General features: G+C 43.1%; 2 protein-coding genes across 3 annotated transcripts in view; one reads left to right on the top strand and one right to left on the bottom strand.

Moving 5' to 3' along the window:
• The window catches only part of ints6 (integrator complex subunit 6), a 43,817-nt gene extending 41,434 nt beyond the window's left edge, over nucleotides 1-2,383 (bottom strand). The window contains exons 1-3 of the mRNA XM_029702067.1: nucleotides 1,717-2,383; nucleotides 1,492-1,569; nucleotides 525-674 (exon numbers count right to left, since the gene is read on the bottom strand). Of these exons, the coding sequence (XP_029557927.1) occupies nucleotides 525-674; nucleotides 1,492-1,569; nucleotides 1,717-1,827 (339 nt within the window). The 5' untranslated portion in view covers nucleotides 1,828-2,383. The remainder of the gene's footprint in view (nucleotides 1-524; nucleotides 675-1,491; nucleotides 1,570-1,716) is intronic.
• Nucleotides 2,384-3,847: 1,464 nt separating this feature from the next.
• Nucleotides 3,848-14,515, top strand: LOC115155448 (nucleoporin NUP35). 2 transcript variants are annotated; one of them, XM_029702069.1, is made up of 9 exons: nucleotides 3,848-4,071; nucleotides 6,049-6,204; nucleotides 6,488-6,615; nucleotides 7,214-7,271; nucleotides 7,373-7,514; nucleotides 7,788-7,857; nucleotides 7,996-8,124; nucleotides 8,257-8,412; nucleotides 13,512-14,515. In XM_029702069.1, the coding sequence occupies exons 2-9, from the start codon at nucleotides 6,060-6,062 to the stop codon at nucleotides 13,587-13,589; spliced, it is 906 nt and encodes a 301-aa protein (XP_029557929.1). In that variant the 5' UTR covers nucleotides 3,848-4,071; nucleotides 6,049-6,059; the 3' UTR covers nucleotides 13,590-14,515. The 2 variants fall into 2 exon arrangements, with proteins under 2 accessions (XP_029557929.1, XP_029557928.1); XM_029702068.1 differs by having other exon boundaries at nucleotides 3,849-4,270.
• The last annotated feature ends 1,383 nt before the right edge of the window (nucleotides 14,516-15,898 follow it).

The raw sequence follows: 15,898 nt of genomic DNA, 5'->3' as shown, positions 1-15,898 counted from the left end.
TAATCATCAAGTAGAGCAGAAAACCAGCATTAGTCCGGACCTCATAGGGTAAAATTTGACCGCTCTAGATTCTCTCTCTCTCTCTCTCTCTCCTCCCCCTTCATGTTTCAGTTTAGAGAGAACCCAGTTCTAAGTAACATACAAACGTTAAACTATTGCCTATCCATTTCTCTTTTATACAAATAGGAGAGATAAAGGAAGTTCATTGTGAAGTGTTACTCTGGATGAAATGCCTTACCATTGGGTACAGGAGAACCAGCAGTCACGTTAAAAAAAATAAAATAAAAAAAGTAAAAACCTGTACATTAATACTAGTAAAAAAAGAAGTTGTTGGAACTCCTACCACACTGTTGGTTCATGTCATCACTTGTCACTCAAGGGGAGTGTGTGGGGACAATGTGCAGGAGTGTGATGCTTGTAAGACTGTGAGATTGGCAGGGTAGGGACAAAAGATGGGGGACCCTAGAGGGGGGGGGGGGGGAAAAGTTAACCAATTCTCTCCTCTATCTCAGAGTACAACATACCTGTCCATAGTTGTCTATCCCAGACACTAATCTATTGAGATTGAGCAAATCAAAAGCGGTCCTCAAAGACTGGCCAATAGTTGTGAGTCCTGCTGCTTGAAGGTTCCTCAGCTCTGTCATGAATGTGGCATGGCTCTCTTTCCATCCAGCCTTTTGAAATAGGGTAAGAGGTATACAAGTTGTCAACAACATGCACGGAACAAAGTGGGCCTTATATTTTATCTGACACAACAACATTGATGATGATTTCTAAGATCAGGTCAATTAATAAAAAAAAAAATTTTTTACAATGTAATTAACTTGATAAACAAAGTATGTAATTTACTTTTTTTTCCCCACTTTACTTTAGCTTAGGAAATATTGTCAACAAATAGACTGCTTATTCTATGCTACTATTATCAACTGAACCACAAAAAAAAAATTGTCCATAGAGAGAGAGAGTGAAAAAAAAATAATAAGAAAAGTTAACTAATAACTATGTAAAGTTGTGACAAAAGTGACAGTTGGTCAAAAGTGTTAAGTTAGCAACCCTGACACCACCTCCCCATTATCTAGTCGTACAACCTAAAAAAAAAAAAATCACCCAGAGTTCCATGCTGCCAGAGATCTATATAAATGACGAGATGTTCGTGTCTGTCTGCCTTATTAACAAATCGGAGTTGTTGTCCCAAAGACGGAAAAGGCAGGCGACAAGTTTAATTCCAAAACAAGCCCATAAGAAACGCATTGGGCTTATTTTGGACAGATTTCGGCGAGAGTTAAACCTCTCGCTTTCGCCTCTTCCTCTCTGATGCTGCTGCTGCTGCTCCGTGCTCACATTGAAACAAAATGTCGGCCATGTTTTAAAGGGGGTATGAACGCTCCGTCTGAAGATTTTTCACACAATTAATATGGTGATCGAAATGTGAGAAGACAATCTCGCTAGTTGCGTAATGTAAAGTAGGACATGACCGAAAATAAACTCTACCTTGATTCCGAGGGGAACGTCCTCAAAATTTATCAACATATACCGGTCCCCTCGGCTCGCCGGATCTCTGCCTCTAAGCTGTGGAAAGAATAAACGATACACTGTTATCGAGCGATTATTTTTTTTGTTGTTGTCAGGGTTAGTTAGTAACTTTTAACACAAGATGGTCAAAACGGCGATCCCGCGTGGGGTCTTCCAGGGCTGTTCGTCTCGGGGTTACAGTACCTTCATGAAAGTCTCAACAGCGCCTTTTGCAATGTCCAGATAGGTAGTGCCCAGATGGGTGCGCTGGTTCATTGACGCGGACGTGTCTATCAGAAAAAGTAACACGGGCATTGTGTTGGTGATGACACGTTCTGCATGGACTTGGTGTCAGTGCAACCGGTCAAAACTGAGAAAAAAAAATCTTTTGTTCTCCTCCTGCCGCCTTAGCTAGCTAGCTTGCTAACTAACTGCCTCACACATCTTTACAAAAGTGTCAGAATAGTGAGTGTAAGATGCCCTTCAATAACCTGAAATAAATCTAAAAAAAAAAAATCCTATGGGCAGCCTATTAACTTAAGAGGGATTTTGATGATTCTTTGTTATTTTTTTATATATATATTTTTTTTTAATAAATATGACTAAATTTCATAGAAACCAAGTTTCCTACTACATCTCGTCCCTGTTTCTCCCTACACTGAGAGCTCTGTGTCTTGCCCACTGGTTTTAAAGTCAGCTCCACACTTGACACCGCCTCCCAAGCGATCTTTCAGCGTCACGTGACAACGCATTCGGTTACTGATAGGCTGTTTGAAGTTGAAAATTACCATATCCAAATAAGGTAATGGCAATAAGAGCCGTCTGCGCATGCTTGACAAGATTGGAATGCAAAGAAAAAGCAAGTCGGGAAGCGCATGCGGATCTCACTGAGAAGCATATTACAACATATATATATATATTACGGTACTCAAAATAAATGTAATTGAGGTTTGGCACCGTCTATTTTTTTATTTTTTATTCTAAGATTTGAATATTGGTTGTAGCGTTGGTCTTTTGAAGCAAAGGATGTATTTATTCAGGGAGCACAATGTCGAGTTCTCCGCCCGACAGCCGAGAAACTAAGAAGAATATCCTCGCATTATCGAATAATTTTATTTCTACCATGTGCATTTGCGTTAGTTCTCAATTTGTATGCTTTTCAAAAAACATTTCGACTAGAGAACAATGAACATAGGCTATATTTTGAGTATTATGGACTGCAGTGTATAGGCCCACACTACACTAGGCCTACAGTACACACAAAAGAAAAGGCATGTTCATGATGGCATCTGGCAGCAACGATAACTGTCTGATTCAGATCTAATCAATACTAGTAATCTGCGTGTTATTCTCAATAGTATTAGCTATAGTCACGGTTATTCTCTACCGATTATAAGGAAGGCTACACAGCAACCGACAAAACACAGATATTACCAAATATACGCCTATAATGTAGGCCTAAAGCACATCAAGCAACGAATTCCTCGATTAAAACCATAGCCATACTTTATGGTTTGTTTTGAGTCACAATAAGGCCTGCAGTTATTCTCGTTCACTAGACATGAATCACATGATTTACCTTATTTGTCATTAGCGGAATTATGACTGTACTTCAACATACAAAGCAGACCAAAGATAATATTTTTTTTTGCCAGAGGGACTGATGGATCCAAGGCACAGTACACATGTATGCTGTTTATTGCATATGTAGTGCTATTCATGTAGACCTGCCTATAAATATTACAGTATCAGACTCCTTTTAAAGATGTCCCAACATGGGTTAAGAGTACACTGACATACCAATCAAGTAGTCAGCTGACGGCAATCACTAGAGTCAGGGGAGCGAGCCAGAGAAGACTGGCCTATTTAAACAGTATGGAGTTACTATCAAACTTCCTGATTGTAATCATTTACACGCCAAACCATACTACGACAATGCTCAATAGTGTCACAGAGAGACAAAAGCGTTCTGCGTTCTGTGTAAACTGTATAGTCCTACAGTATAGTAGATCCTCTCCCTCACATAAAGGTATACATTTGTTTGATTATCATAATTTGCTAACAGTGTGTTATGCAATGAACTGCAGCGGATGTAACCTAATTGATGCAGAAATGTTGTATTCAAGCCAATAAATGCAGCATGTTCTGCAGAACTGCTTTTACATAAGAATGGTGAATATCACATAACTGGTAATTTCCTCAGTATGTGCTCATTTCTATACATTTTGCATTTACAGTATCAATCATTAAATGTAGTGAAGTGTGGTAAACCACAACAAACTTGCTTATTTATGATAACTTCCGCAATAATTTTGCAACTTCCGACAGCCTCGCCATTCTTGTTTTTCCTCCCCCCCTCCCGTGTTGATTAGACGCGCGCTACGTTTTTTTTTCTCCCCCTCCTCTCTTTGGAGTAAGATAACTTTACAGTTAGTTTTTCCCCAAAAATATCTAGCTTTTAGCTAATACAACAATGTTGTTTTGTCACTGGCTTCAATGAAACATTCCATCACATTTGCCTGAACACGGAACCGTTACACAGCTTAGCGTGCTAGCTACGTGAGTACCGGTGGGCGAACTAACGCGCGATTTCCGAACAGAATTTGAAAATTTTAAAGGTGAATCTTTCAACCCCAGTGTTTCAATCTCGTTAGCTTGTCGTCTGGTGTTGTGATTTTAAAGCTTCGTATCCGTTTTGCTTCATTCGCTAAATCCCGAGGTTTGGTATAATCGGTGGTCGTTAGGATGGAATTCCAAGGTGGGTAACTAACTATCTATCTCCTTTCTCAGTCTAGCTAGGTAACTAAAACAGAGAGACAATACTGCTAGTGCTAGTTAGCAATAAACTAGCTAACGTGAGTTGGCTTCCTTTAGCCAGTTTTATGTAATGCTAGTGGCTTGCTAGGAAACGCGATTATATAACTAAATGAACCAGTGTTTTATTTTTTAACTACGCTTTGAACTTCTTAACAAGCTACTAAGTAACGTTAGCTAGGTAACATTCAGAGAATGTCAACAAAATAAATCTCTGGTTGGCAAAGTTGGCTAGTGAACTATAGTAACTAGTTACTGTAGCTATCAAGCTTGGCATGGTGACTGGTAAGTAACATTAGCTTGCTATGGCAATACGTTGGAATATGTGTAGGGGCTCCCGAGTGGTGCAGCGGTCTAAGGCACTGCATCTCAGTGATAGAGGCGTTACTACAGACCCAAGTTCGATTCCAGGCTGTATCACGGCCGCTCGTAATTGGGAGTCCAATAGGGCGGCGCACAATTGGCTCAGCGTCGTCTGGGTTTGGCAGGGGTAGGCCGTCATTGTAAATAATTATTTGTTCTTAAATGACTTGCCTATTTAAATTATAAATTATAGCTAATATTAGTTATCTAGTTACTAGCCAACTAGGTAAGTTAATTGGCTAACAATGTGGAAGAGGCAAGGCTATAGACTAACATTAGCTAATAACAAAGATCCAAAGCTAGGTACCATTGTGCTAACTATACTGAACAAAAATCTAAATGCAACATGTCCCATGTTTCTTGAGCTGAAATAATAGATCCCAGAAATTGTGGCATATCAAGAAGCTGATTAAACAGCACGCGTATTACACATGTGCACCTTGTGTTGGGGGCAATAAAACACCATTCTAAAATGTGCCGTTTTTTTCACAACACAATGCCACAGATGTCTCAAGTTTTGAGGGAGCGTGCAATTGGCATGCTGACTGCAGGAATGTCCACCAGAGCTGTTGCCAGAGAATTGGATATTAATGTCTCTACCATAAGCCCCCTCTTCACCTGCGGGATCGTCTGAGACCAGACAGCTGATGAAACTGTGGGTTTGCACAACTGAAGAATTTCTGCACCTGTTCTAGATGCGTAGCTGTCAAAATAAGAATACTGACAAAGATGAAGACCCGCACACTGTAATTAATCCAAAACAGAGGCTTGAATGCAAAATAAAGATGTTTATTAAAAGATCATGGTACCCAAAAAATCAGTGCATGAATGAAAAACACCTTTTCACCTTTAATTTATGCACTTTGTTGCATGATGTTTTTTTGGGGGGGTACCATAATGTGCGTACTCACCAGACATTTCACCCGATGAGCATGTTTGGGATGCTCTGGATTGACGCGTGCGACAGCATGTTCCAGTTCCCACCGATAACTGCGCACCGCCATTGAAGAGCGGGACAACATTCCACAGGCCACAATCAACAGCCTGATCAACTCTATGCAAAAGAGATGTTACGCTGCATGAGGCAAATGGTGGTCACACCAGATACTGACTGGTTTTCTGATCCACACCCCTACTTTTTTTTAATTTATTTTTTATTTTTTAAGGTATCTGTGACCAACAGATGCATATCTGTATTCCCAGTCATATGGAATCCATAGATTTAGGGCCTAATGAATTTAAAATGGACTGATTTCCTTATATGAACTATAACTCAATTGTTGCATTTTATATTTTTATTCAGTGTAGTTAGCGTAATAGCTTTGCTAACTAATGTTAAAACGCCATGTGTCCCCCTAGGCACAGAACCAATGACTCTGGGTTCCCCAACATCGCCTAAACCCGGCCCGGGTGCCCAGTTCCTTCCGGGGTTTTTGATGGGGGATCTGCCAGCACCTGTCACACCCCAGCCTCGGTCATTTGGGGTAATGGAAATGAGGTCACCATTTCAAGCAGGTGAGGGAGATTGCTTTTGTGGGTCATTTGTCATTTACTAGCTAAAACAAATGGCTAGCTAGCTGACTTTCCAATCTGTGATATGTCATTATCTAACATCCCTTTCATAGACAAAATAGGCTAGCTAACTCCTCCAGCTTGATCAGCCTAACTTGCTTTAAAACACCTTATTTGTTACTATCAGATCTGTTACTTTCACTTTGTGTTATGACAAAGGCAGTGTGTCCTCTCTGCACTATTTCCGATGGATCCCTGACTGTTTCTCTAACCCTCGCTCTGTTAGGTGGCTCTCCCCCCCAACCTGTAGTTCCTACACCTAAAGACAAGAGTGGGGCCCCTCCAGTCAGGAGTATCTATGATGATCTCTCAAGTCCTGCCATCGGGATGTCCCCTATGGGTGCACATAAACAGGTACGTTTTAACAGAGTAGGTTCCATCCCTCTCCTTATGTGTAACAACACTTTACACTCACAGAGCAGTGTTCTAATAGCCTGGCTGACCACTGGTTTGGCCAGTGAGCAGGAATGCTGTGGACCCACTGGTCGGGTAACGCTACTTTTGGCTTTGAAGCGATTGAGACCTCTCGCTGTTTGGATTTGAAAAGCAAGGGTTTGGTGCGCAGGTGTGTGTTGGTATTTGAGTGAGAGCAGAACCAACAATGTAAAAGCACAACTCCTTTCGTTATGAATGCATCATGCAGATAACATCAGAGCCTCCAGACTCTTCAGTCACTCTGAAGTCATCCCCAGACTCTTCAGTCACTCTGAAGTCATCCCCAGACTCTTCAGTCACTCTGAAGTCATCCCCAGACTCTTCAGTCACTCTGAAGTCATCCCCAGACACTTCATTCTCGCTGGGGTCCTGTTGCTTTAGCCAGGGAAGTGTTCTAACCAATCGCTAGTGATTCTACACCTGCTATATTAGCATCTCACCAGAAGCTTTTGATTTTGAGTTGTGTATCTACGTTAAGACAACATGTAATAATTTAGATGTTGTTATCTTGTCTCAGCCCTTCTCAATGATGCAAACCCCACTGTCTGGTTATATGGCTGTCACACCAGGAACAGGTGAGCGATTGGGGAGAATAAAAAAAAAACATTCTAACTTATTTGTACCAATTTTAACTAGGAGAGGGATTTCTTAGGTATGTCCTAATTTTCTCTGACAGCATCCAGTCTATTTAGTCCTGCTAGCACCGGTCAGCAGGCCAAGTCAACATTGTCTCCAGCCCAAGTAGACCCGTTCTTCACTCAGGGAGATGCACTGTCTTCTGAAGACCATCTAGATGATACCTGGATCACTGTATTTGGGTAAGTTCCTGGTATTGCACCCTCTAATATCTAACTTTTAACCGTTGAAATAATTGGGTACGTTCTTTTATAGATCACCTGGTTCAGCAGGTGGACAGAGTTTTCACTGTAGGATCAATCAAATCATCTCCGCTCACTTGGTGCCCAAGGCCGACCTTAAACAGATGCACCGAATGTGTTTTGATCTGTGGCTCACAATGCAGCACCCATAGAATGTGGTTGAGGTGAAAAATAAACAGCTTCCTGAATTTATAATGCTCTTTGTTAAAACAGTTTCCCTCCTGCCTCCGCATCTTATATCCTGTTGCAGTTCGCCCAGTATGGAAACATAACGAAACACGTGGTAAAGAATATTTGCATCCTTTGAAAATAATGTTTGTGTGTGTGTGTGTGTGTGTGTATTTTTGTGTGCGCTTATATTTGTGTTTGTGCACGCATGTGTTCTGTCCTGTTACACCATTCTGTTCTCTTGTTCTACTAGATGTCCAACACTGGTAACTGGATGCACTTTCAATATCAGTCAAAACTCCAAGCAAGAAAAGCTTTAAGTAAAGATGGGAAGATTTTTGGCGAGGCTATAATGATTGGTGTTAAACCATGCATCGATAAGGTAAGTCACTCTGGGTAAATTTTAAATTAGGAAAACTTTCATTTAGTGATAATTGGAATTTACCCTGTAAGAATAATTCAACTGAAAAGTTAAACATGTTTTTCTCGCTCTCTCTCTCTCTCTCTCTCTCAGAATGTGATGGAGAGCTCAGACCGAGGCTCTACCTCCTCTGGCTCAGTGTTTACTCCTCCTGTCAGAAATGGAACCCCCAGCCACCATGTCTCTACACCTCGCTCCTCTATGAGGCCCCTCAGTGTAGCCTATAAGGCCTCCAGCAGTGACTATCAGGTAGGATCAGGGAGTTTCACCATTCAATACTTAATTGCCAAACCAATAGAAGTTGTTAGCACGTGAAAAAGACGAGGTCTAAAGCACTCTTCATATAATTCATGTTTTTTATTATGAAGGTATGTTCAATGGAGCCGTTTTGGCAGCATTGCTTCACTGGTAATATACACTATACAAGCGTCACTGACCTAACCACGCTAGCTTCGCCCTCGTGTGGTGCTAGCTTGGCCCTCGTGTGGTGCTAGCTTGGCCCTCGTGTGGTGCTAGCTTGGCCCTCGTGTGGTGCTAGCTTGGCCCTCGTGTGGTGCTAGCTTGGCCCTCGTGTGGTGCTAACTTCGCAAGCTAGGTAGTGCTAGCCTCGCCCTCGTGTGGTGCTAGCCTCACAAGCTAGGTAGTGCTACGTATCAACAGCTATTGTCAGCCAATCCAGTAGGGGTTGGAAGCCAGCGCTATATTTGTCCTTATTTCGTACTTGTCAGAACAACAATTGACTAGATTTTCCGATGTTGCAAGGAACAACTTAACCAAAATAACCGTAATTAATCCAGGCTGTATCACATCCGGCCGTGTTCGGGAGTCCCACGGGGCGGCTCACAATTGGCCCAGCGTCGTCCGGGTTTGGCCGGGGTAGGCCGTCATTGTAAATAAGAACAAATTATTTTACTGACTTGCCTAGTTAAATAAAGGTTTTAATTTTATTTATTATATATCACTGGTATTGACACTGGAAGGCTGCTGGTCTCTGATCCCATGTATTAGACACCATCTCCTGCCGTTGTGCCCTTGAGCAAGGCACTTAACACCCCACAAAGTAAAACACTGCACTGATAGGCTACTGTGCAAAACACATGTGGCCCGTCAACCCTCCATCTGGAGAGTTACTGGGTATGCAGGCTTTTGGTCCCTACTCAAACACACCAGACTCCCTACTCAAACACACCAGAGTCTGCTTATCAAGGTCCTGTTGAGCAGCTGCTTTTTTTTTTACAATGTGGGTTGTGAGAGCAGGGCTGGAGTAAAAGCCTGGTCACCCAGTATCTCTCCCGGAGGACGGTTGGCCTCCCCGCTCCCCCGGTATCTCTCCCGGAGGATGGTTGGGCTCCCCGCTCCCCCGGTATCTCTCCCGGAGGATGGTTGGCCTCCCCGCTCCCCCAGTATCTCTCCCGGAGGACGGTTGGCCTCCCCGCTCCCCCGGTATCTCTCCCGGAGGACGGTTGGCCTCCCCGCTCACCCAGTATCTCTCCCGGAGGACGGTTGGCCTCCCCGCTCACCCGGTATCTCTCCCGGAGGACGGTTGGCCTCCCCGCTCACCCGGTATCTCTCCCGGAGGACGGTTGGCCTCCCCGCTCACCCGGTATCTCTCCCGGAGGACGGTTGGCCTCCCCGCTCACCCGGTATCTCTCCCGGAGGACGGTTGGCCTCCCCGCTCACCCGGTATCTCTCCCGGAGGACGGTTGGCCTCCCCGCTCACCCGGTATCTCCTGGAGGATGGTTGGCCTCCCCGCTCACCCGGTATCTCTCCTGGAGGATGGTTGGCCTCCCCGCTCACCCGGTATCTCTCCTGGAGGATGGTTGGCCTCCCCGCTCACCCGGTATCTCTCCTGGAGGATGGTTGGCCTCCCCGCTCACCCGGTATCTCTCCTGGAGGATGGTTGGCCTCCCCGCTCACCCGGTATCTCTCCTGGAGGATGGTTGGCCTCCCCGCTCACCCGGTATCTCTCCTGGAGGACGGTTGGCCTCCCCGCTCACCCGGTATCTCTCCTGGAGGACGGTTGGCCTCCCCGCTCACCCGGTATCTCCCCTGGAGGATGTTTTTTTACATTTATTTTATTTCACCTTTATTTAACCAGGTAGGCAAGTTGAACAAGTTCTCATTTACAATTGCGACCTGGCCAAGATAAAGCAAGCAGTTTGACACACACAACAACACAGAGTTACACATGGAGTAAAACAAACATACCGTCAATAATACAGTAGAAAAATAAGTCTATATACAATGTGAGCAAATGAGGTGAGATAAGGGAGGTAAAGGCAAAAAAGGCCTTGGTGGCAAAGTAAATACAATATAGCAAGTAAAACACTGGAATGGTAGATTTGTAGTAGAAGAAAGTTCAAAGTAGAAATAGAAATAATGTGGTGCAAAGGAGCTAAATAAATAAATACAGTAGGGGAAGCAGTAGTTGGGCTAAATCATAGATGGGCTATGTACAGGTTCAGTAATCTGTGAGCTGCTCTAACAGCTGGTGCTTAAAGCTAGTGAGGGAGATAAGTGTTTCCAGTTTTAGATGTTTTGGCCTCCCCGCTCACCCAGTATCTCTCCTGGACTGTCCTGGAAGATGGTTAATCACCCTGCAACACTACAATTACAACCAAATGCTTGTCTTTTAAAAAAAATTAAAAATAATTCCCTAATTCAATTGAACCTTTTTAATGAAATTGCTAAGGTGGGTGAGGTAGCGACCTAAGATGTTGATCTATTTGTAAGGTTAAAACATTCAGTATTCGGGGGAGATCTTGACAGCATAGGAGTTACTTGTCAATTAGGCTATTCTAAGAATCTATTTGAGCTGTCAATTACATTGTCAGTATTGAATAGAGAAGAATCTTAGCCAGATTTGACGACTTCAGACTATTTTACAACCAGAGTCTGCAGCATTGGGTTTCAACTGTGCTCGCTTATCAACTGCGTGCCCGCCATTTGCAATTATACACAAGTGCCGGTGGAAAGTGGGGTGGCAGGTAGCCTAGTGGTTAGAGCGTTGGGCCAGTAACCGAAAGGTTGCTGGATCGAATCCCCAGAGCTGACAAGGTAAAAATATGTCATTTTGCCCCCGAACGAGGCAGTTAACTCACTGTTCCCCGGTAGGCCGTCATTGTAAATAAGAATTTGTTCTTAACTGACTTGCCCAGTTAAAGGTTGAATAAATAAAGTATATTAGGACATGAGTGACATTAATTCATGCTAATAGTTAACTAGTGTGATAACCAGCCAAACTACACTGTTTTGAATTGGTTATCTAGTTCCTCTGTAGATCAGTATTTTACCTGCTGCATAATGTCTCTGTCGGCCCACTGGCACACAAAGGTAATGCACACCATTTTACTTTTCCAGGATTTTCATTTGCTGTCCAAAAGTGAGCTATAACTGTGCAAATAACTCACTAACTAGCAATGAATATCACCAAATGTGCACATTTTGTATTTATTATGGATCCATGGCAGCAGCTACTCTTCCTGGGGTCTGTCAAAATGAAGGCAGTTTCTAATAATAAAAAAATAAACATTACAATACATTCATAACAGATTTCACAACACACTGTGTGCCCTCAGGCCTCTACTACCACATATCTATAACACAAAAGCCAAGTGTACGTGTGTGTGTGTGTATAGTGCGTATGTTACAGTCCCCGCTGTTCCATAAGGTGTTTTTTTTATCTGTCTTTTAAATCTGATTGTACTGCTTGCATCAGTTACCTGATGTGGAATAAAGTTCCATGTAGTCATGGCTCTATGTAGTACTGTGCACCTCCCATAGTCTGTTCTAGACTTGGGAATTGTGAAGAGACCTCTGGTGGCATGTCTTGTGGGGTGTGTATGGGTGTCTGAGCTGTGTGCCAGTAGTTTAAACAGACAGCTCGGTGCATTCAACATGTCAATACCTCTCATAAATACAAGTAGGGATGAAGTCATTCTCTCCTCCACTTTGAGCCAGGAGAGATTGACATGCATATTATTAATATTAGCTCTCTGTGTACATCCAAGGGCCGGCCGTGCTGCTCTGTTCTGAGCCAATTGCAATTTTCCTAAGTCCCTCTTTGTGGCACCTGACCACATGACTGAACAGTAGTCCAGGTGTGACAAAACTAGGACCTGTAGGACCTGCCTTGTTGATAGTGGTGTTAAGAAGGTAGAGCAGCGCTTTATTATGGACAGACTTCTCCCCATCTTAGCAGCTACTGCATCAATATGTTTTGCCCATGATAGTTTACAATCTTCACTTCTAGCAGTTTAGTCTTTCAATCATGACTGCATGATTTGAAAGACTGCTCGTGCCTGTCATCGCAGGCCTACAGTAATTATACTCCGATGCGCTCTGCAGCGATTGGGAGGACAGTGTGCAACACACATCCAGAGGCCCTGATCCAATTCTGATCGGAGCCAATTGTTTGATTGCCAAATTTTTTTGTTGTTTTACTTGTCCATTTTGACAACTTAAATCTGTTCTTGTCCGTCTTATTTTTACTTGCCCCTGGGAAAGAAGACAAGCGTTAATGTTGAGTTATGGTGAGCTTCAATTGGTCACTCGCAGAGGATTTGAATAAAGTTCAACTTTCCCCAACTTTAGTCCCACCCTATTCAGATCCCATGCTCGCCTCACTCAACGGTCCCTCACTCCGCTTCTCTCGCTTTCCTTCCGTTGAAAGTGAATGGCTTCCGTGCAATTCTACTTCGTGGTGAAAATGGCTCCTTAAGTCAGCTGGTACAATTATCAATTTTGTTCCAATCAATCCTGATTTGAAGAGTGTGTGTGTGTGATCCAGACCTAATGTGCCCGACCTCGCTCATGTGCCCGACCTCGCTCATGTGCCCGACCTCACTAATGCTCTTGTGGCTAAATGGAAGCAAGTCCCCGCAGCAATGTTCCATCATCTAGTGGAAAGCCTTCCCAGAAGAGTGGAGGCTGTTACAGCAGCAAAAGGGGGGGACCAACTCCATATTAATGCCCATGATTTGGGAATGTAATGTTCGTCGAGCAGGTGTCCACATACTTTTGGTCATGTATTATACACCATAGAGCGCTATAGACTACAGTAGATACACCGTAGAGGACTACAACACTATGTCCACTAGAGTGCAGCAAAGGGACAGCTCAGGATACAAATGTATAGAAACCTCAATCAGTACAATAGTCATACATTATTTTTTCCAATCATGTAGTATGTAACGCGGTGAAGGAAGTATGTGACTGCATGGATCGATTTCCCTTTTTAATTTAACTATACATTTCACTCTTAAATTTGATATGGAGTGACACTGTATTTTCTAGGGACAGGGACCGTTTTGTAATTCACCGACCATGTTACATGTTTTGATTTCAGGTGGTAGCTGACAGACAGACTCCAAGGAAAGATGACAGTTTGGTTTCCAAAGCGATGGAGTACATGTTTGGCTGGTGAGATGGTCTCCTCCAATGGCTGAACGCTTCCTATTTAGAACTCAAGACGGATTGACCAATAGCAGCCTCCTGTCATTACGGAGTCAGTTGGCTATGTCCCAAATAGCACCCTATTCCCTACGTACTGCATTACGTTTTACCAGGGCCCTAGGGATTAGGGTGCTATTTGGGATACATCCGGTGTGTAACTGATTTTAGAACCAAGCCATGTGGATATACTTAACCCTGTGACTACTATGCACTTTATGTGGTGGACAGGATTTTATATGGACCGGATATTTTATGCTAGCGTTGAAGTGTTTTTGTGCCAAAGTCACGGTGCTAAATTGACCAACAACACAGACCTAAACAAAGTAAATATTTTCTTTTTTATTTATTTCTTTTTTTTAATTGGTCTGATTTGATATAGAATTAATCACGCATAATGAAGACTTCTGTTTGTACCAAATGGCACCCTATGCAGTGCACTCCTTTTGACAAGAGCCCATAGTGGTCCGGTCAAAATTAGTGTACCTTTTTTTTTAGGTTTATAGGGTGTCCATTTGGGACACAAACGTGGCATATCTACAGTACAGTATCTGAAATAAGCTCTGCTTTGCCAGTTAAAAGTCAAGGCTGTACGTCAGTATCTTAACCCATGACGTTGAAATGGTGCAAGATTGGCTGATTCTCTTTTTGTGTGGTTTTGCTGAGTGGTTCGCTAGAGAATGTTAATTATGAATGGCTCATACTTTTCAGAATTTTTATTAAGAAATCGTTTTTTTTTTTGTATGCTGTCAAACTTTTCTTTTTATTATTTTTCCTCACACAAAGCTGTCAGTCTTGTTTCTTTTATCTAGCTATTTTAAAATGAGCAGTCTACTTTTTCTACTGTATCTCAGCTGACACTTACTGTTTTTAAATAAACGTTGCATCATTTGAATAACAGTTGGAGTTTTCATAGTCCTGAATGATGTCTGTGTTTTTTACTTTGTCATTTTAGTTTTACCTTGAAGACTTCTGACTTTGTTCTACCAGGTTTGCGTGTCGGGTCTGTAAACGCTCATGTCATGTTCTAGTTCGTATTCCAGTCGGACCATTTTTAAGGAAAAGATTGCTTCAAATTGTAGACACCAGCTGGTAGCTATGGCTCATTTCCTTCCAACCCAATACGTTCCTTTAGACTTCATCTGAACAAAAAATTCACAGCAACTGAAGTTATTACAACACCCATCACCTTCCTTTTTTTTACAACTTAGTTCCTGAGTTTGCTGTGGGTCCCAAATGGCACAGTATTCCCTGTTTTTAGTGCACTGCTTTTGACCAGGATCTATAGGGCTCTGGTCAAAAGTAGTGCACTTCGTTGGGAATAGGGTACCATTTGGGGTGAAGCCATGCTATGCGTGTAAAGCCTCTACTTGTTTTGGTTCTAAAGTCTCTGTGTTGGAAGGTCATGCAGGTGAGTCCGGAGGCTTGTTGTGTTTTTCTGTTTTCAATCTGAGATGTGTTGGAACTGACGCGGGTGTTGAAGGTGACACTGATCTGTTGCTCTCTGGAGGCACCGGCTCACCCTACATCCCTGCTTTCTACCTCTCAGACTGATTTCATCCTACCTTTTTATCCCCCCCTCTCCCCCCCCCCCATCCTTCTGGAGACTGATTCAGAGTGTCAGGTCCCTGTCCTGGTGAGTTGTTTAGGGGTGCAAGGTACAGTACCTTGAAGGGAGGGATGTCGTAGAGAGAATTCATCCTGATCAGCTGCCTTGTATTCTACCCTTCCCTCCTGGGGCTGATGGTAGACTAGATGTCATACCTTCCTGACTAATGATTCAAGGGAAACTAGCCACTAATAATTTCCAAGAAGCCTGCAGACTTTGTAATAAGCGTGTATTGTATTGGTGACCTTTTTGTGTTTTTTCATCACACACATGACGACTCAAGGTAGAATAGAATGAAGAGCATTAGTGTAAAATAGCTGAACGATCAAAGAAATAAAGTGATGTAGCAGGATCAATAAAGAACATAATAGTGTGTAAGATGTCATGGTTACTGTTGCTGTGATCTGGTCGTGATCTGCTCGTCGCTGTGATCTGGTCGTGATCTGCTCGTCGCTGTGATCTGGTCGTGATCTGTTCGTCGCTGTGATCTGGTCGTGATCTGGTCGTCGCTGTGTCTGGTCGTCTCTGTGATCTGGTCGTCTCTGTGATCTGATCGTGATCTGGTCGTCGCTGTGTCTGGTCGTCGCTGTGTCTGGTCGTCTCTGTGATCTGGTCGTCTCTGATCTGGTCGTGATCTGGTCGTCGCTGTGTCTGGTCGTCGCTGTGATCTGGTC

Source organism: Salmo trutta, chromosome 20 (assembly GCF_901001165.1).
Source record: "Salmo trutta chromosome 20, fSalTru1.1, whole genome shotgun sequence".
Classification (NCBI taxonomy): domain Eukaryota; kingdom Metazoa; phylum Chordata; class Actinopteri; order Salmoniformes; family Salmonidae; genus Salmo; species Salmo trutta.
Note: the sequence above shows the minus strand (reverse complement) of the source record. Positions and strands in the feature narration are given on the sequence as shown.